This window comes from Lissotriton helveticus, chromosome 5_1 (assembly GCF_964261635.1).
Source record: "Lissotriton helveticus chromosome 5_1, aLisHel1.1, whole genome shotgun sequence".
NCBI classification, from domain to species: Eukaryota; Metazoa; Chordata; class Amphibia; order Caudata; family Salamandridae; genus Lissotriton; species Lissotriton helveticus.
This window is the reverse complement of record NC_136065.1, coordinates 263,775,592-263,796,104: the sequence shown is the minus strand read 5'-3', so window position 1 is coordinate 263,796,104 and position 20,513 is coordinate 263,775,592. Positions and strand designations below refer to the sequence as shown.

Below are 20,513 nucleotides of genomic sequence, written 5' to 3'. Positions count from 1 at the left end.
CATCTGTCTTGTGCACAGGGCTCTGAAAGCAGGAACATCTGATGGGCTGGGATCTCTTCTCTCTGGCTACACCCCTAGCAGGTGTTTACGATCATCACAACACAATCTGTTGGTGATCCCTCGGACTAAGAAGTCCAGATGGGGTGGAAGAGCATTTTCCACAATTGCCCCGCGCCTTTGGAATGCACTTCCACTGGAACTCAAGTCCCTAACCTCTCTTCCCCTTTTTAAAAAGGCCCTAAAAACATGGTGTTTCAAGAAAGCCTACCAATAATTCAACTCTCTGGACATGAAAAATATACATTTTTTGGTTAGGCGCCTTGATGCCCGATGGGCTGAGTCAGCGCTTTATAAATTTGTTTTCATTTCATTCATTCAAAATGGCAGTGGTTCCCCATTAAATGTGTTTCTTGGAGAAGGACTATATCCTGTTTCTGATGTCTGATATAGCTCGCTACCAAGCCCTGTTTCACCTTATTACCCAATCCGTTTACATTCCAGGACAGTACTGAGTACCATGTGTCATCAGGAAGTCCATCAGGTGCTATTAAGTGCTGATGTTGTGACGTCCAGACTAGCCCCCACACAGGTTGCCAACGTGGTATATCCTGACATGTCTACCTCCTCAACAAACAAATAAAAAACAATAAACATCCAGTGAAAACCCAATCACTCTCCGCCCTTCCCCACCCCCAGCGAGTGCAAGAACTGGACCTGGACTGTCCTCAACACTGGCATATTGTCCAGTAACCCCATATAAAGGCAAACACAGTTTCCAGGAAAGCAGTCTCAGCCAGTTTCATCAATACCCCCATGTCTCGCTGTCCCATATCACACCAGGTACACAAGGCCCAGAGTTCCATTTAAGACCACTCTCCCCTGGGCCATGCAGGTCCAAGTACAGAAGGCGTCAGACAAGCCACCACTCGTAGGCTAAGGGGCTGTTTGGTCTCAAGGTCCGGCGTATCCACCATCACTACCTCAGAGTCACTGTTTGCCAATGCAGGCGAAGTGACAGAAAAGCTCTACATTCCTCTCTCTCTCTCCTGCCTCTGACTCTCCACGCTTAGCGTGCCATCTTGTTGCACCACCACCCAGGTGCTGGAGGTCGATCTCCATCTGTGTCTGACTTTTGGCGTCCCATTCCAGAGTCTTCTATGCATCCAAGCCGCAAGTATCCTGGACTCCAACCCAGGAGGATGACCCTTTCACTCGCCTCCAGCCAGTCCTACCCGTCATTCGGGCTGCTGAAGAAATGTGAACGACCCTATTGTAGCACCTTCAACATTGCTAGGTAAAGCAACATGTAGGTGAGACCCAAGGCGTTCAGTTTCTGTTTTAACTCACCCTAGCATCTGTTCTGTTGCTGGACATTCTAAGTGTAATCTGTGAAGATTCGGATCCTATGAGTGTCAAACACTGGGTCCCTCTGCTGTCAAACCGCCTGCAGGATGGCATCTATCCCTATAATTAAGGTGCTTTAAAATTATAGTCCGAGATTGGTCCCCCGGGGAGGGGTGCGGTGCAAGAGATGCATGCTCCCTTCCCACCACAAAGCCCTATGGTGACGTTCTCCGAGATCTTTTCTCTGAGCTACCTTTCCAAGAATAGCTAAGGTGCAGTGCCTTCAACAATTCTCGGGGAATCCCACAATTCATACATTGCATCTCCTCGATCAAACTTCCTCATTCTGAGTTCCCATTTTCAATTTTTGTTCCTCCGCAGTAAGGGCTTCCACAGTGGCCCTAAGTGATGAAAGTTCCTCCTGCATCTGGCCAACTTGCTCTTCTATTGCTGTATATCTTTCCGCCACTTTAGTGATATCAGCCCTGAGTAGGTTTACATCAAGGGAGACAATCTTAGCCTGGATGTTTGCGCTAGGAGCTTGAATAGCCGCAAAGTCTGTGCTCCAGTGGGCCCCTGAGACTCCTGCAACCCTGCTCAATTTTTCCTTATCTTCAGGTTAGCATTTATTCCAGTTCAGAAGACCCCTTCTCACTCAGCGTCCGCTGTGATAACACCAGACGTAGGCAAAAACACACAACAAGGTGAAAGATCTTTATGATTCTAATCGTGACCCTCTTCCCTTCCCTTCTCTTTCTTAGCTAGAAAATATAATCTTAGCAACATGGACTTTTACTCTTTTTTTTAAAGTAAAGGTTATACTTTCTAAAATATCCCTCTTTACAGATTCGGATACTGTTTCACTTCTTTCTATGTGGTTAAGCTCAGGCCATACCGCATCTAAAATCTATACATTTGTATACACGTCACTCCCTTCACAGTCTACAATTATATATGATAAATGGTCTCATCATTTTGAAGATGACCTTTTTAAACATATTTCACAAGAGACCTAGCAATTGATAGAGAAGTTATCCCTACGTAATAAGATTGCTCCGTCTCTTATTCAGTCCAAATTCTTTACAATAAATCTCCTTCATTGGACCCCTGCTCGTTTACACAAGTTGAAACTACGGGATAGCTATCTTTGTTGTAATTGTAACTTAGAACCAGGAATTTTCAACATATGTTTTTTTAATATATGTTATTGCATTCATTGGGGCCTGATACGGAAACACTTATCATCAATCTATCCATACTAATATTATAAAGAGAGAGACCAAACCGTTGAGTCGGGTAAGCTCCTGAACCACAGCGCCAACCGGGACACCGCATACAGCATTGGAAAGGTGAGGCAAAGCAGATGGACATAGGCTATACACCAGTGCAACATATACTTTGCAAGGGACAAAGTAGTCCGTTGGAAGTAGCACCAGCTCTGAGGAGCGTACGCCACCTGCAGCGTGGGAATAGCGTCTGTGCAGGGAATAGCGTCAGTGCAGGTGTGTGAGAATAGCGTCCTATGGTGAGTGAGAATAGCGTCCTATGACGTGAGCAGAGCGTCCCATGGTGTGTGCGAAAAGCGTCCTATCACGTAGACGGTGACGGCGTCTCAGTGCAGGTGTGTGAGAATAGCGTCCTATGGTGTGTGAGGATAGCGTCCTATCACGTACACGTCCAGTGCAGGTGTGTGCTGTTTCAGAAGTGCGTTCACGTACGGAGGCACCCGGGCACATTGTGCAGGCCAGGATGGCTGAGGCGCGTGTGCACACTGTGTCATTGGTGGAAATTCGGGACACGCACAGCATCGCGTACGGAGGCACCTGGGCAGATTGTGCAGGCCAGGACGGGTGAGGCGCGTTTCCGCACTGTGTCATTGGGGGAAATTCCGGACACGCACAGCATTGGCATCAGCACAGCACAGCATCGCGGTGCCGCTTTGGGACACTGTGAGGCCACACACGCTGAAGGTTGGCATCGTCATTATCGGATGCAGAGGCTGACATTCGTTTTTATACCCGGACAACGTCGGGACGGGCCGCTAGTCTTTAATATATCTATAGAGCTTTCTTTACCTATGATTCTATTGGGTCAATGGGCTACAGCTATTCCTTTACCCTTTGATAATACGGATGCATCTGGAGCTATTAGATTTACTTTTATCCATTGCTGTTAAAATTATCCTAACAGAATGGAAATCTTTTCATCTTCTATCTTATCCTATCTGGTGCCCATGTGTCTTATACCTTCGTGGAGCTCATACTTTTGTTGAGGAGAAACATTACTCGCCTTTCATTACTAGCAATTTTTGGCGGTCTCTGGACAACTATATGAATTTGTCCTCTCAGGGTTGGTAGCTCAGTATCCTTTTGATTCCATTTCTTAATTTATTTTCTTTCATTGGGGCAGATGTCCCCTCCTTTCTCTTTGATTCCTCTCTTTTATTTTTTCTGTCTTTTCCCCAGTATTCTTTTGTTTTTTTTCTTCCCCCCTGTTTTCTTTTGCTGTTCAATCTTGTTTACCAAGCAATACAACTGGTATATGTCTTTATCATGATATATGTTGTTACTTTGTCTGATCCATATATCTGGAATTTGTATTATTATTTGATGAATTTTATAACATATACTACGTGTCATATATGTATTTGCTCACCTATTTAAATAACGATAATCTTACCACTCTTTTTATCCCTGTCCGTTAACTCTCGTTATGAAATCTTTTTTACTCTGAAATTCTTCGATATTAATTTAGTATATATTTGATTCTGATATGTTGTATTGCTATTGCATTACAAATGAATTTTCTCTTTTAAATAAACAATAAAGACATTTGGACAAAAAAGACGTATCCAATTCAAACATGCCGCGGGCTTACCTCACATAAGTACACAAATCACTCCATGAGGGATGTAGTACTTCATCCTCCAACCACTTCAATAATGTTGATTTAATAATCACTCAGTATTATTTGCTGAAATAGAAATAGTGACTACGCAATAACAGAAGGAGGAATAATTTGTCAAATATAGTGTTAACCGGTTCATTACGAGTTGATCGGGACCATGTTAAGTGCCCAGTTCTTGTTGATCCCAATTTAATATGACCATCATAGTAAGTTGCATCATTACCAATTCACATTGCCCAGGCTACCCTGGTGCAGCTGAAAATACTCTTCATAATGCTGCTAAGCAGCCACTTACTCTGTGCAAAATATTTCATTTCCTTTCTTCCTCATCCCCAAGGACTTCAGACAGCAAAACGCCTCCATCATGCGTGCTCTTCTGCCACGTAGACCTCCTCCTCATCACCAAGTCTGAAGTCAGTCTTCAAGGAAATGATTAGTAGACTTGTAACTGTAACGTGAGAATATACTTCCAGTACCTGATGAGATAGCAAGCAGCTGACTCTACTGGCAGCTTCATAACAACTTCTTTAGACCATTCACAACATGACAACCAAAAGCATATCTAGAACTCTGCTGTATTTTGCGGGTGTGCAACACTGACCGCCTTGCGCCCTCCGAACTTTGTTCATCAAAACATTTTGATGCACAAGGACATTGTTATATAGTCTAGTGGTTGGTGACTCAGTTATTCCTGGCTGCCATCTGCTCTGTCGTCTTATTTCCATAGACTACTTACCTTGCCGTTTGTGTCCTAGTCCTCATTTCAGAAACAGAGAGCCATAATGTTCCATGCCCAAGCATGTAGTCATAAAGTCATAGGATGGAACTACAGGAACTGTGGCAGGAAGGGGAGTAGATGCCCACTCATGACACAAGTGTGGCCAACTTGTGCTCTGTGGGTGTGCAAGAAGCTGTCAAGTGAAGGCTTAAGTACAGACAGCAATAGTACTTCGGTTTCCACAACCACCTCAGCCGATTTGCCATGGTTACCAATTTGTCCCTTGACTTTTTTTCTTTACTGATCTATACCGATACACCTAGTAAGGAAAATTGTGGGCAGAAATTGAACTTGGTGGTTCATTTTTTATTTTTTATAATAACGATTATGGTGACTAAGTAACTCGATTTCACCGGATACACTATATTCTGATTCAGCATCTTCTTTTACACAACATTGTACTCTACAGAACTATTGCCACTGATGACATGAAGTCATCCATTACCATAATAATAATAATAAAAGTTTGCCATCTGTTCTATGTGATGTTAGAAGGGAGATTGTAGGCGGTTCTTTATATTTTGACGGAGTTTACCCAACAGGGATTGTTGCGTATAAAAGCAAATCACTATTTTAGAGTACGCCTCGCGCAAAATTTACTGAGACTGACTTTTCGGGAGAAAAGAGCAGAACTCTGTATAATCAAATATAGCACATCAGCATGAGACATTAATGCAAGTAATCAAAAGCAGTCTGTGATAATTTGTGACAATTCACTTGAGCTAATCAAGAACATTGATTAAGTTAGTCAACCGTATTGTTTTTTTACAGAAAACGGTGTTTCGAAGTTTATATCTCTAAATCTGACTCTTCTGCTTACCCTTTTTACAGTCCCTTTCATACATATGACACCTCAATTTGTAGTATACCTGACATGTAACCCAGTGCCATGTAACACTTTCACAGCCCCCAGTCTTTAATGCCAGTAACATGTTACATTATGTGACATATAGTTTGATGGTTTTTTTTCCATCTGGCAAGAGAGAGCAACTGCCAATGATGCCTGGACTATTAAACCTACATAGTGTGTATTTTGACTCCACCCAGAGGAGTATCTCTCTAACCTCATGTTGTTTTGTCTGTTTATTGTATAATTCCGCTGCCTGAGTGCTCAATAGTACTGTTAATCACCACAAATTAAAATATTTCTCATATATCCAATGTATAGAAAAAAACAATCTTTTTTTGTTTATTTTTCTTCTCACTGCACCAGGTTTAAAAAATTTTTTTGTCGGCTCTCAAAAAGCTAACAAAATCTATTTGCTTTGTCAGTGTATATTTAACCGCAGGCGCGCTAGCCGTTTTCCCGCTGCGCGCTGCGTTTTTCAATTTACCGCATTACATGACGAGCTCAGCTCGTCATCAGCGCACGGCACATTACGCTCATGACGAGCTCAGCTCGTCATCAGCCCCGAAGGGGTTAACATTGTAAGAATGTGATTAGGTATGCTAGCATGCGAAGTCCAGCTGGCTACAAAGCCAGGAGCGGCTGAACAGGGTTACACAAGAAATGGAGCCACTTTGTAGCTACGGTTACCGAAACTACTTATTCTCAGTTATCCATAATAAATTGCGGTGGAAATACACATGACCCACCAAAGTAAGGTTGAATTTATTGCATTTGTAATTGCTTGTTTTTATTATTTTTTTAAATCTTTGAATTTGTTTTTCAGACACTGAAGCAACGTCTGGTGAGCCAGCTCCTCCAGGGGGAAGTAAGTAAATTATTTATATGAACTGTTCTCTTGAGCGTGGGTTTGTCTTGCTTCTCTATTAGCCATTAACCGGCCGAATTCTTATGTTACTCACGACGTTCGATCTGATTGGAAGCCATGTACATTTTTTGCAGTTGTTTGGCTTTCACTGTCAAACATCTTGGGGAGGTTCAAATTGATTTGTGGATCTTAATGAATGTTTATTATAGATTGGTTATCTTTCCTGAATCATTAGTCTCAAGCGGAGGTTGGGAATATTAGTTAATTTTCGGAATTTAGAACATCGATGTTTGTTACATAAAATAGTTCAAAAGATAACGTCAACGCAAAAGGCGATAGTTAACAAGTTGAAGGGCTGGCTGTAACGTCCAGGGCACAGGTATTAAAGGCAGGCACCAGTCACCCTGATATTCAATTTTTTAAGTTACATAAAATAAATACCCCTAACTTGGGGGATTATGATAGGCCTGTCCTTCTGTAGGACATGTGCAGAACCGTTCGTGATCTTTCAGTCATGCATGATGCAGCGTTTAATATGGTGTGAATATATGTCTACAATGAAATAGTTTACAGTATCCCCATCTCATGTCCGACATATATAGCTTTTATGGGGGTATCTATTAAATGTTCCCCTCACTAATTGAAGTATTTGTACGAAAAACGTTATGATGGATATTTTTGATTGTCTGTCCTGTAAAATCGTTATAATCAGCAACTAATAAACTACAAATGTATGTCAGCAGAAACCTTTTGTTTTACCTTTACAAACTGCCATATACGGCTTAAGTGTTTGCAACCACCCCATACAACAGTGCACAGAAAGACTACACTCCTTGGTTGGGCAGTTTAGGCCAGAAGATGCCATATATAGAGCCAAAGGACAGCAGGTTTGCTCATTTAAGGACAAGACTGCCTTCTAAGAAACATCCAAAAGTCTTTACCTTGGAGTCGCCCGACAGCTTATGTAGGGGAGGTGAATCTGCCACCTTTGAAATTTGGGAACCTCCTCCATAGTTTAGGAAATAGCCTTCTGAATGGCTGTTAATTTCAGCAACACCTTCAATGTAGAGACTCTCGTTGGTGTTTTATTTACTTCAACTCACCGTTTGAAGTGTTACCATCGTCCAGAACTTTGATACGGAGGATCTCAACATCTAGTTAACATTCTTCTAAAGTGAATTAGAGTGTCCAGACCAATGATGTGGAAGAGGTTGTAAATGCATTCGAGCTGGAGTCTACTATCCTGTTCCGGCAACGCCTCTGATCAATTGGCGAACTCTCATAATCTGAGATAGAAATGAAAGCAACCACACAACCTCTGTTACTTGTACAACACATTTTTTTTTAACACAAACTTTATTGCGTTTTCAGTTTTATGCATGTATAGATTACATCTTCTCATACTTACAGTAGTTGATATTTACGTACATGGATTAGAGTTACACGTATTGGCATTTTAGCAACTTTAGCATACTTAATCTTGACATTAAATTGTTCGCATTCATGTGAGAAATAAATGATGTGCAGTCAATAAACAGGATTTACTTTTCCATATGAATACGTTTTAAGATCCTAAATTTTCCCCCAACCACCACCCATTCAAACAATAACTCTGTTTCAAGAAAAAGGAAAGAACATCAAAACAATGCCCTTGCAATTTGGGTATCTGTCTGAACACACATCCCCATAGGGCGATCAAGCCGGAGCAATAAAGGTAGCAAGAGGGGGAGGGGGAAAAAGGGGAAGGGGAGAAAAAGAAAGGTTCCATGTCTAGTGGGAGGGGGGTAGGGTTTCATATAATCAATACAATACCCAGTACTCAACTTTACCACAGCGGCCGGACTGCCAGGCACAGTCGGGCAAGATCCAAAGGAATGAAGGTGGGGGGGGGAACAAAAGGCCCCCCGCATTCTATCAATCTTCGGGAGCAGTTACAGTATGTGCTTTGAAATGTTCTAACAGTTGGACCCATTCCATCGATATTGTTTTGTCCTCAACCCCCTACATTCTTTGCGCTGCAGCGCTTCTCTATCAGCAGTAGCCCATTTAATAACTTCTTCCTGTCACTTCCCCATATGTGGTGCTGTGTGTGATCTCCATTGCTGCGTGATTAGTCTCTTGGCCAACAGCAAGGTGAGCCCCGTAAAGCGGCGCAGTACACCCGCCTTTTTATGGAGAGGTAAGAGAGACCCAAAAGACAGGCTTCAACAGTATCCCAGGTGGAGCGTTCAGTAATTTGTGAGGCCCTGTGTGACTTCCATCCAAAAATCCTTAAGAGAGGGACAAGCCCACAACATGTGTAGAAAATCAGTATCTGGGTGGTGGCAGTCGGATACATGCCATATCGCCTGGGGCTTGAGGTAAGCCCTATGTAGTAGTAGCAATTGTATAGTCTTAAGTCGGGCATTGTGGGAAGCGCGTCTGGGGTGTTCAAGGATCTGCGCCCATTCTCTGTCAGTGAACTCCTTGGCTATCACAGTTTCCCTTTTCTGTCAAAGGTACATCAAGGATATGTCCAGATGTGACCGTAATCAACAATATAACCATATAACCAGATGGCTTCTATGGCCCATAATATGCAGGTCTTGCAGTAGTTGGAAGGTAGGAGGTTCCCTCTGATTCACCAGCCAATGTTGGCGTATGTAATGTGTGATTGCAGCGTGAGTTAAAAACAGTATGCTTGGGGCAGCATTAGCTTGTGTAAATTCATCATGAGGCATTACATTCCCGTCTAGAAATAAAACACCTACTGTTCCAACTCCGGCCGCTACCCATCTCCGTAATCTAGCGGTCGATTGTACTCCCCATAGTGTAGGTAGGCCACACAGCGGAACATATGGGGCATAAGATTTGGGTGTGTTAGTATATTTCAGCGCCAATTTCCAGTAATTAAGTGATATATGTAAAAGGAAAGGGGTGGTCTCTTACCCTTCCCGCACCAGGGCATAATCGTGTCTGTAACAACCCAGTTTTTAACCGTGGGGGAGAAACCTATTTCAAATAGGTTATGGCCGGCCAGCAAATATGCCAACCATTGCAATTGCCCAATGTTGGACCTGGCCCTTTTGGCAGGTTCACCCCGAAACTTTTTGCTTTTTCCTAGCCTGTTTCTGGAACCTGGTGTTGGTGATTTTAGGTCTTTGCGCACTTTTTCACTGTGGTACAGTGTAAAGTGCGTGAGCTCTCTGTGTATGTGGAATATGTATGCCCATGGTAGTTCCTGATGTGTGGGGAGTGCAGGGTCGAGTTTGGTATGTACGAACTCGTGAGATTGAATGCTGCGTAATGATGTATGCGGCATGAATGTGTCTAGTGCGGAAGTGCCACTTCTAGACATGTGGGTGCATGTTTAGTGAGCCTGCTGGCACGTGATTGGCTGGAGCCTGGCTCCAGGAGAGCCTGGGCCTGCTTGTGGATTGACTGTCTGGTTTGAGGATGACAGGGGCTGGGGAGCCCCCAGGAGGTTGTCTGAGTCAGCCCGTGGATGAAAGGCTGCATCTGCTGCCAGGGAAGTGGGAGGAGATAGCACCTGGGAGTGAATGAGGCTGTGCCTGCCTGCCACAATTTTGGCTCCACCTCCCGCTGGGCGGCTGTCGCCTCTGCCCCTCACACTGAAAGGAGTTCCCTATAACCAGTTCTAGCTGGTTCTCACACTGCCTGCACCCTGCTAGACAAAGGATTTTATAGTATAAAAGGGGGCTGTGTCCCCTTCCAAAATGTTCTTGTTTCTGACTTGAATCTGCCAGGGGCGTGCTGCTGCTTGGGCCCAGGGGAATCCCTGGGCCCTGCCCAGCCCCTGGACACCTGATGGACACCTGATGGACTTTTCCTGGTTCTTGGGAGCTGCTTGCTCCATCTTTTGATGATCCTGGACTTTGGGAGGGTCTCTAGCGCTTGGGAGCGCTTATTCTTGCCATTAGCGTAGGGAGCGCTTTATTTGCTTTGCAGGTGCCCACCCTGCTATTGGTTGCCCTAGCGAGTGCCCACCTCGCTTATTTGCGATTATTTTGTCCCCTGGCAGGTGCCCACCCTGCCAGGGACCTGGCCGCTATTTTTATATTTAAACTCGAGGGAGCCCACTCCTCGGTTAATTCAGCCCCAGCCTGCAAGTGCCTGTAGCGGGCCGCCGCGCTGCCCGCGACGACCCGGAAGTGGTTGGCCAGCCAGCCAATGGTGGCGCGGCCCGGCTGGAATTCCCGCCTCGCAGCGAAAAGGGGGAAGGAGATGGCGTGTGGTCGGTGCGCGGCTCCCGTGAGCTAGAGGGAGCCCCGAAATGGACAACGCGGGAGGTCGGGAGCCCTCCCCGCCTCCCGGAGCAGGGTGACAGAGTCCCGAGTCCCGGGTCCCGAAGAGGGGGGGCCCAGGGGAAGCAGCGCGGCCTCTTGTCCTGCGAAGGGGGCGCGAGGCTCATTGCCGGTGCCTGGCCCCCACCGCGCCGGAAGAAGAGTGAGGAGACTGCCGCCGGGAGCCCTGCTGGCTCCGCACTGAGTCCCGGTCCCGAGATGGGGGACTGGGTGAAACAGAGTCCCGCCGCATCCTGATTTAGGAGTGCTCCAGCCACAAAGGAGTGCCCGGTAAGTGTGGCTCAAGAGGGGGCAGTACTTCCAGCTCCTGACGGGGACTGCCTACATGGCAGCGGGCTGCTCTGACCTTCTCAGGCCTCGTTATTGTCTGAGCGTAGGACTCCAATGCCTCTGGGCATATTTGTTTTAGAACCCTGAGAGGCTCCTGGACAGTTGATGATTTTGAGTCCCCGAGCGGGACTCCCAACGATTGGGCATTGTTTGTTTTGAGCCCTGCAAGACTCCAACGGCGGGCCATTTTGTGTTTAGAGCCACCGAGGCTCTAGGGGCACATTGATGATTTGGAGCCCAGAGGGGCTCACGGCGCCACAGTGGTTTTACGAGCCCGAGAGGCTCAAGGCGCCCTAAGTGTTCCCGGATCCCCGTGAGGGACCCCACCGCCCGGTGAGGCTACATTGTTGTTCAGAGCCCTGAGAGGCTCCCTGCCCCCATGATTGTTTTAAGAGCCCCGAGAGGTTCCCTGAGGGCATATTTGTTTCAGAGCCTGTGTGGCTCCAACAGTTGGCGCAGTTCTGTTCTAGGGTCAGTGAGGACCCTGTCGCAGTTTTGACTCACAGCTGCCCAGCAATTAGTGGGCAGCTGCACCGTTTAGGTCTTGTGGTGTTACCAGGTGCCCAGCAAGTAGTGGGCACCTGCAACGTTTAGGTTTTGCGCCAGTGGCGCACCCCTGACTGGCGCTGCATGGCAGCGCGCCCTGACATTCTGGACACAGGGCTCTTTAGTGCCTTTATTAGATGGGGGCTGGTATGTGATTTTATTTAGGCGCAATGTGCTTATCTATGTGATGGTAATTGCCTAATGTGAGTTTTGCGCAATGTGATGTGGTGAATGTTTTTGGACATCATGTGTTTTTGCGCTATTGAGCTGGGTTCTGGCACCGCTGAATGTTTTTATGCATCATGTGTCTTCCTGGATTTTACACCTCTGAATGTGTTGGTTGATACATCATGTGTTTTTCCTTCCCTACACCTCTGAATCTTTGATGCATCATGTGTAATGTGTTCTTGCTGATACCCCTAAGTGTATTTTATTCTTAGGTGGTTGTTCTTTCCAGTACAGGTGGTCCTAGTGAGGTCCTGGTCCCCTGTGTGACATTCTCCTAAGGTGGTTAGGGTTGCGTAGGTGGTACTTACCTGTTACCAGTAGTTACTGGTTGAGTGCTATTCTTGCTAATTTGGGCTACAGTGATTTTATATCCTTTTATTCTAATTTCTGACAGTATTTCTATTTCTAAAAGTGTTGATCCTGACAGTGGCCCATGTGGCCCTGTCTTGTGAATAATCCCTTATGAATATTGCCCGTGCCAGTTGGCACAATGTACATGTGTGATTTCTATCTGATGTGATTTTGACAATACAGAAGTTATTTTTATATAACCTTGTGTGGAGTTCCTTTTGTGGTGTGCCTAGTATGTTGTTGCTGTTGTGTGCTGGCGCAAATGCTTTACACATTGCCTCCGAGTTTAGCCTTACTGCTCGTGCCAAGCTACCAAGGGGGTGAGCAGGGGTTATCTTGGCATGTGACTCCCTTGCCCTGACTAGAATGGTGGTTTCTGCCTGGCTTTGGCGTCAGCCTTAGCGTACCAGAAATAGCCAGTTCTAACATTGTTGGTCAGCGGTGCGGATTTGGACTTGTGTTTGCGCAGAACCACAGCGACAACTGGCTACATTACAAAACTCTGCATTTTTCAGATAGTCACATGTTTGGGATTATTGTTTGTGATTTTGTTTTTCCTCAAGAGTGTCATTTTTAGATGGTGTTCCTGCGCTTTATGTTTAGTGGCAGATGAGATAAAATGACAGGGCGGGATGCCAGTAGAGAGGGGAGGTACCCATAGATTAGGAATCCCTTGCTGGGTCCAGTGCCCAATCCCTGTTCCTGTCCCTGTGTGGGTAGATGGAAGAGAGGGAGTGTGGAGGAGAAAGGGCTTGCTCAGGAGGGTGGTTATCCCCTGAGTGTAGTGTGTGTGTCTGGATTCCCCAGTATGGTAGGATCCAGTGGTGGCAGCTAAAATGTATCCAGTGCGTGAAGTCCCATTCCCAGTTCCCAGAGTATGGTGCCTGGTGCTCAGTAAGAGGGGTACAGGTTGAGAGTCAGGGGCAGTGAGGAACTGTCTCACCAGTCTGGAGGGGGAGTGTGTGGATGAGTGGTGTTTTGAACTGGAGGAGTTGGTGTGAGTTTTTTTAAAAGGAGCTTGCACGGGAGGTGTACCTCTGGTGGTGTGCAGGAGGTCCTGCAGAGGCACTGGACAAGAAGGTGGATGTCTGGCGGTGTGCTAGATGTCTTGCAGAGGCATTAGGGAGTGATTCTAAAAGTAGTGGCTTGTGTATCTGATGATCCTGTGTAGGTGAAGAGATTCATGTGTAGCCCAGCTAGGTCCCATTAGGATGGTAGGGGTGTAGGGACTCCCGCCCTGTCTCAGTGGAGGCGGAGTGAGTGTGGGACGGTGTGTCCCATGTTGGCCTGAAACCCTATCTCAGGGCCTGGAGGGTTCCCTAAGGGAGCACCAGGTCAGGGGCCTAGGCTGTACTTACAGGTCATTTGAGGAGGATCTTCCTGTGGCTAGAGGACGGGGAGTGTCTGTAACCAGAACTCCGGCGGTCCTGGTGTTTGGCTTCCAGGAGTACCACTCCAAGGTGGGAGGGTGCGGAACTCTGGAAGGGGGTGCAGAGGGACGGTGTCCTTACTTCTGACCCCGGTGCAACCTGAGGATTTAGATCCTAGTTTGGGAGATTAGGAAGCTTCCAGGTCAAGAGGAATCTCTACCAAAGTAGATCAGCTGAAGAGACTGAGGGGGCTGCCCTTGCTGTGTGATCTGGGGCTCACCTGCAGTTTGTTGTTTCCACTAAGGTAGAGGAAAGGGGACTTTGCTGTGTGCTGTGTCCCCCCACCTGCTTGAAGAGGGACTGTGCTGTGTGCTTTGTACCTCAGGAGTGAAATAGATTTCAGGTGGTAGACCAGTGATGGAGGGAGATCCTGTATTGGTAGGAGAATTGTGTTCTGGTGAGTGCTTCCCTGTGAGGGTGCGGAAACCTAGAAGTAGAGGTAGGGTTCGGCATTCTTGCCCGTGACCTCTGGTCAGCCTGAGGGTGTGGTCCCTGGGTCGAAGGATCAGTGGTAGTTGTAGCTACACGGAGAGGGAGAGTGGAGAATGGCTATTGTGTGCCAGGGGTTACTGCTCCCACTCTGTGAAGTGCCAGAGAGCTTTTGTTGAGAGAAATCTATATGGGTTCAGAGTGGCGAAAAACCGGAGGGTGTCCCTGCCGTGCGGGGCCGTGTCCGTATTTTGTCGCCCAAAGCAAGGAAGCCCATCAGTGGAGTGATTGGTCTACCCTGCGGTCTGGCTGGAAGGGGGTTGTGTTGGACCTGGCCCTTTTGGCAGGTTCACCCCGAAACTTTTTGCTTTTTCCTAGCCTGTTTCTGGAACCTGGTGTTGGTGATTTTAGGCCTTTGCGCACTTTTTCACAGTGGTACAGTGTAAAGTGCGTGAGCTCTCTGTGTATGTGGAATATGTATGCCCATGGTAGTTCCTGATGTGTGGGGAGTGCAGGGTCGAGTTTGGTATGTACGAACTCGTGAGATTGAATGCTGCGTCATGATGTATGCGGCATGAATGTGTCTAGTGCGGAAGTGCCACTTCTAGACATATGGGTGCATGTGTAGTGAGTCTGCTGGCATGTGATTGGCTGGAGCCTGGCTCCAGGAGAGCCTGGGCCTGCTTGTGGATTGACTGTCTGGTTTGAGGATGACAGGGGCTGGGGAGCCCCCAGGAGGTTGTCTGAGTTAGCCCGTGGATGAAAGGCTGCATCTGCTGCCAGGGAAGTGGGAGGAGATAGCACCTGGGAGTGAATGAGGCTGTGCCTGCCTGCCACAATGCTGGCTCCACCTCCCACTGGGCGGCTGTCACCTCTGCCCCTCACACTGAAAGGAGTTCCCTATAACCAGTTCTAGCTGGTTCTCACACTGCCTGCACCCTGCTAGACAAAGGATTTTATAGTATAAAAAGGGGCTGTGTCCCCTTCCAAAATTTTCTTGTTTCTGACTTGAATCTGCCAGGGGCGTGCTGCTGCTTGGGCCCAGGGGAATCTCTGGGCCCTGCCCAGCCCCTGGACACCTGATGGACACCTGATGGACTTTTCCTGATTCTTGGGAGCTGCTTGCTCCATCTTTTGATGATCCTGGACTTTGGGAGGGGCTCTAGTGCTTGGGAGCGCTTATTCTTGCCATTAGCGCTGGGAGCGCTTTATTTGCTTTGCAGGTGCCCACCCTGCTTATGGTTGCCCTAGCGAGTGCCCACCTCGCTTATTTGCGATTATTTTGTCCCCTGGCAGGTGCCCAGCCTGCCAGGGACCTGGCCGCTATTTTTATATTTAAACTCGAGGGAGCCCATTCCTCGGTTAATTTAGCCCCAGCCTGCAAGTGCCTGAAGCGGGCCGCCGCGCTGCCCGCGACAACCCGGAAGTGGTTGGCCGGCCAGCCAATGGTGGCGCGGCCCGGCCGGAATTCCCGCCCCGCAGCGAAAAGGGGGAAGGAGATGGCGTGTGGTCGGTGCGGGGCTCCCGTGAGCTAGAGGGAGCCCCGAGATGGACAATGCGGGAGGTCGGGAGCCCACCCCGCCTCCCGGAGCAGGGTGACAGAGTCCCGAGGAGGGGGGGCACGGGGGAGGCATCGCAGCCTCTCGTCCTTTTTATATAACCTTGTGTGGAGTTCCTTTTGTGGTGTGCCTAGTATGTTGTTGCTGTTGTGTGCTGGCGCAAATGCTTTACACATTGCCTCCGAGTTTAGCCTTACTGCTCGTGCCAAGCTACCAAGGGGGTGAGCAGGGGTTATCTTGGCGTGTGACTCCCTTGCCCTGACTAGAATGGTGGTTTCTGCCTGGCTTTGGCATCAGCCTTAGCCTACCAGAAATAGCCAGTTCTAACACTCAACTATGCATTGGGCCTAAAATCTGATGCTCTCATGCCCACTTTGGTGCGTGGCAACTGCATTTTGGCGAGTGCTAGTCTGTCGCCCATGTCCGATAGTAATGAAGTTAAGAATGTATAGAGTGCTGTGTAGATCCATGTTGGAAGGGCCACAGGGAGGTTCAAAAATTGGTATAATAGTCTGGGAAGCATAACCATTTTAGAAAGAAATTAGGGGTTCCAGAATGCCACTTGAGATTTTAGGATTAAGTGTTTGGACCACATTACCATTGAGGGTGTTCGAAGTGATCCTGTAGATATGGACGTCCAGATATTTAAAAGTAATTGGTTTTACCCTAAACTGCACCGGACCAAATTGAAGAGTAGATAAAGTGTATGTATCATAAAACGAATATTCTACAGATTTTGAGGCGTTGAGCTGTAGACCAGATATTTTCCCAAACTGCGCAAACAACAAGCCTATAGGTGTCATGTCCACATGCATGACCTTAAAGTATAACAACATATAGTCAGCATAGAATGATACGAAGTGGTATACCGGGTCAATTGGGATACCATATGCTGTCATAGCGCAGCGCAACCATTGTGCCAGGGGTTCTAAGGTTAGCACGAACTGTAAGGGCGATAGGGGGCAACGCTGACGCGTACCATGAAAAATATTATATGCTGGGGAGATGTTGGTTCCAGTCTTTGCCCGTGCCGTGGGTCTAGAATAAAGTAACTCCACCCATTTGCAAAATTCTGGAGGGATCCCAAATTTGGCTAATGCAGCAAACATGTACAACCAACCTAACGAATCAAATGCTTGACGAATATCCAATGAGAGGCAGCCCGCTCGGGGAGGGGGGGGGGGACAGACTCGGGCAGTGTGTAATAGGGCATAAAAATGGCGTATGTTTAAAGAGGTGCTACGCTTTGGTATGAAACCACATTGGTCTGTGTGGATCAACTTGGGGAGCAGGATGAAGTAGACTCGATGCCCGGACCTTACTGAGAATTTTATATTCTGTATTGGGAATCAAGAGGGGCCTGTATGATGTACGGTCTGTTGGGGACTTATCAGGTTTTAATAAAGAAGTCACTATCGCTTCCCTGGTTGTGGGGGGCAAAGCTCCTTCTGTTAGCGCAGTAGTGTTCAATTGTAATGGTTTGGAGCCTAAGGACATCGCAAAGGTGGACTAGAACTCGATAGGGAGCCAATCCGACCCTGGGGACTTTATTGCGCTGCGGATCATAACAGCGGTCAGTGGAGCTGCCAAGTCTTGGCTATTTGCATCTGTGACAGTGGGGAGCTCCATGGATCCTAAGAATACTGAGGTAGCCTCTAATATGTCGTGGGAGGGAGCGGCATAGAGATCTGCCTTAATAATCATGAAATGTTTTATGAATTTCCACTTGGGTGGTGACCAGTGTATGGTGGCTGTCATAGACAGCCAGAACTGGTGTAGGGGAAAGTTGTGGCCTAATCAGTCAAGCAAGCAATGTGCCGGACCTCCTCCGCTTCTGCGTGTGTGCACAGAGTATATGCATTCATATTAATCACACGCAGGTTTTCTAATAGCTCTGCATATTTTATCCTGGCTTCTTGAAGGGCTGCCATTTTTCCTACATCTGACTGGGCTGCCACCTCCAGCCTTTGCAATATCCCCTCCAGTTCCATGATGATGCGGGCTGCCTCCCGCCTGACCCCCATCAGTGTCCCCATAGAGACCCCCCCCGGATCGTCTCCTTGAAGGCCTCTGTAGTATCCTGATGTTATGGATTGCCTCGCCCATGTTTACCTGTCCCTGGCTGCTCAGTCTGTGTGAGTGTTCTGAATGAAATGTTTGGGGTGTGGGCTATGAGTGAAATGCTTGGATGACTGAATGAGGGATCACAGTTGATGGTTTGATGTGACTTATACCTGGACTTATTCTACCTGTTTAGCTGCTTTCCTGATACCTGAATAAACCTACGTTGACATCATCACTCCAGTGTGGTCTACTGATTACTACACTTATTTTTGGCGACGAGGGTGTGATGTCCCCACGCTCTTCAGTGGTTCAAGATGACACCCACCCAGAAAATGAAAAGGGAGGTCTCCTCACAATCCGTTAGGGGACGAGGAGAAAGACAATAGTTACAACGAACAAAGAGTCCCTAGTTGGCCTAAGGATGAGGCGAAGAGGGAAATTCCTCAGTTAGATTAACATTGGGGTAGGGGGAGGGAGGGGGAAGCCAATCGGCCAGAAGATGCCATCACCACATGAAAAATAAATCACAAAATATGAGGGAAAATCTTAAAAACACAATTCAAAACACAAAGTATGCATATTTGTACAAAATTTTTTTAATACACAGTATACAGATATTGATATAAAATGTCAGTTTAAAAAAACATAAAAATGTACAATAAAATGTACATGGGTACCAAGCAATAATTTAAAAACACAAGAACACAACATTGTCGACGCAGCGTTTCGGTTTCTAGGATTTGACCTTCATCAGGACAGGGTTTCTAAAAGGGTGTGATGTCCCCACGCTCTTCAGTGGTTCAAGATGACACCCACCCACCTCTTGGTCACCCCATAAATACACCTCTCTTTCCTCTTCTCTTACGGATCATACTAACATTCCTCCTTTCTTTCACAGGGATACACACCACCCCCCTTTCTTTTGCAATTCATTAATGTATGTACAGCCTTGAAGAAGCCCCAGACCGGATGGCTGTGTAAAGGGGTGAAACACGTGTTAGCTGTTCCTGCACTCACTCTCACGGATAGTGAAAGCACCATCATAAACACTTTAAAAAATCAACCATTGTGTGGTAGGAATTTTTCCGGAAAGATTACATGTAACGAATCTTGCCCTGACAATCCTGTTGCACCTAGCCAAGTTAGTACCCTGCATTTTGGAGGCTACGTTAGACGAGGGGGTTCAATTGGTCCAAGTGCATGTCAAATGCCGCTTTAAAGTCTCCCCCTAGCACCCACGGATATTGCATCCAGTCTGATAGGGCTCGCAATAAGCGAGAGAGAGAAAGGTTTCTTGGTCAGTATTGGGTGCATATATTATACAAGAATAACCCGCCCCATCCCCCCACCCCCATTCCACCCCCCCCCAGATGTCAGAAAACAGATTCATGGCAGTTCAAATAAAATAACATAACTCCAATACTGGGTCAAACGACTAAACTTTGATCAACCAAACTGTGTGCGAAACAAAAACATGATACACTATTTAACAATAATGGCTTCTTGCCTGTGGGGTAGGCCGCTTATTTGGTATATGTATTTATACCAGTTACAAAGCGTGGACTAGCCCAGGCAGGCCACAGGACAATATCAGTTGAGCTTACCAGGTAGCCTCCAGTTATGAATTATTATGCATCAGACGGTGCTTAGAACATCACGCTAAGTTACGTTAGCCTTCCGAGGCATGGACATTTTACCTGAGTGACAAGGCGCTCGTCATATTAAACTTACATTACTTTTAGCCCAGTGGAACATTACTAAGCTGCATAGATACCGAGGGAAACAATGCTATGTTACCCCCTCTGAGTCTGAGTCCGAGGATACCTCCACTGAGGGACTGAGGCTGATAAGCGGGTGGTGGATCTGCTGCACCAACGCTGAGCAGAGGGCCTCACGTCTGCCCTCGAACACTGTTTGGCGAGAAGGGGGACTACTCGCTGTGCTCTGTATCATGAGTCCTTTCCTCCGTCTTCGTGGAGGACGTTGTGATTTCGGTTGTGATGCTGCAGGTCGCACAGTGCTGATGGTGGTCGGGAAATTCCTGTCCAGCCATTCCCATGCACTTTCAGGCGTGTCAAAAAAGCAGGAGCATTGGTTGTGAATAATCTTTATTTTGGCGGGAATAAAAGAGGAAATGTCAGGCCCGTGGCACGAACCTGGGCCTTGTCCTCCATGAACGAGAAACGCTTGTGTTGAACTGCTAATGTATAATCCGGAAAGATGGAAATGTTTCTATTATCAAATTGGATGGGGCCATTGTCTTGGGCTGATTGCAATACATGATAGCGGTCCCTATAGTTCAATATTCCGGCAAGGGTCGGCCGTGGGTTCGCACCAGGTATGGGTTTCCTCATAGGGACCCAATGGGCCCACTCAACTGTAAAGTGCGCAGACAAACCTGCGGGGGCAACACTCGTTTTTTAGCCATTCCTCGATAAATTTTGTGGGTTATTGACCCTCTGCACCTTCAGGGAGCCCAACTATTGTAAGGTCATCAGCGCGGCCTGTAAGGATTCAATTTGCTGGCG

General features: G+C 47.0%; 1 protein-coding gene across 10 annotated transcripts in view; it reads left to right on the top strand.

The window, feature by feature from the left end:
- LOC144754418 (zinc finger protein 618-like) overlaps positions 1-20,513 on the top strand; it is a 1,175,017-nt gene that overhangs the window by 445,824 nt on the left and 708,680 nt on the right. For all 10 annotated transcript variants that reach the window (XM_078642172.1, XM_078642166.1, XM_078642168.1 and 7 more), the window contains one exon: positions 6,703-6,744. In XM_078642172.1, coding sequence (XP_078498298.1) covers positions 6,703-6,744 — 42 coding nt within the window. The remainder of the gene's footprint in view (positions 1-6,702; positions 6,745-20,513) is intronic.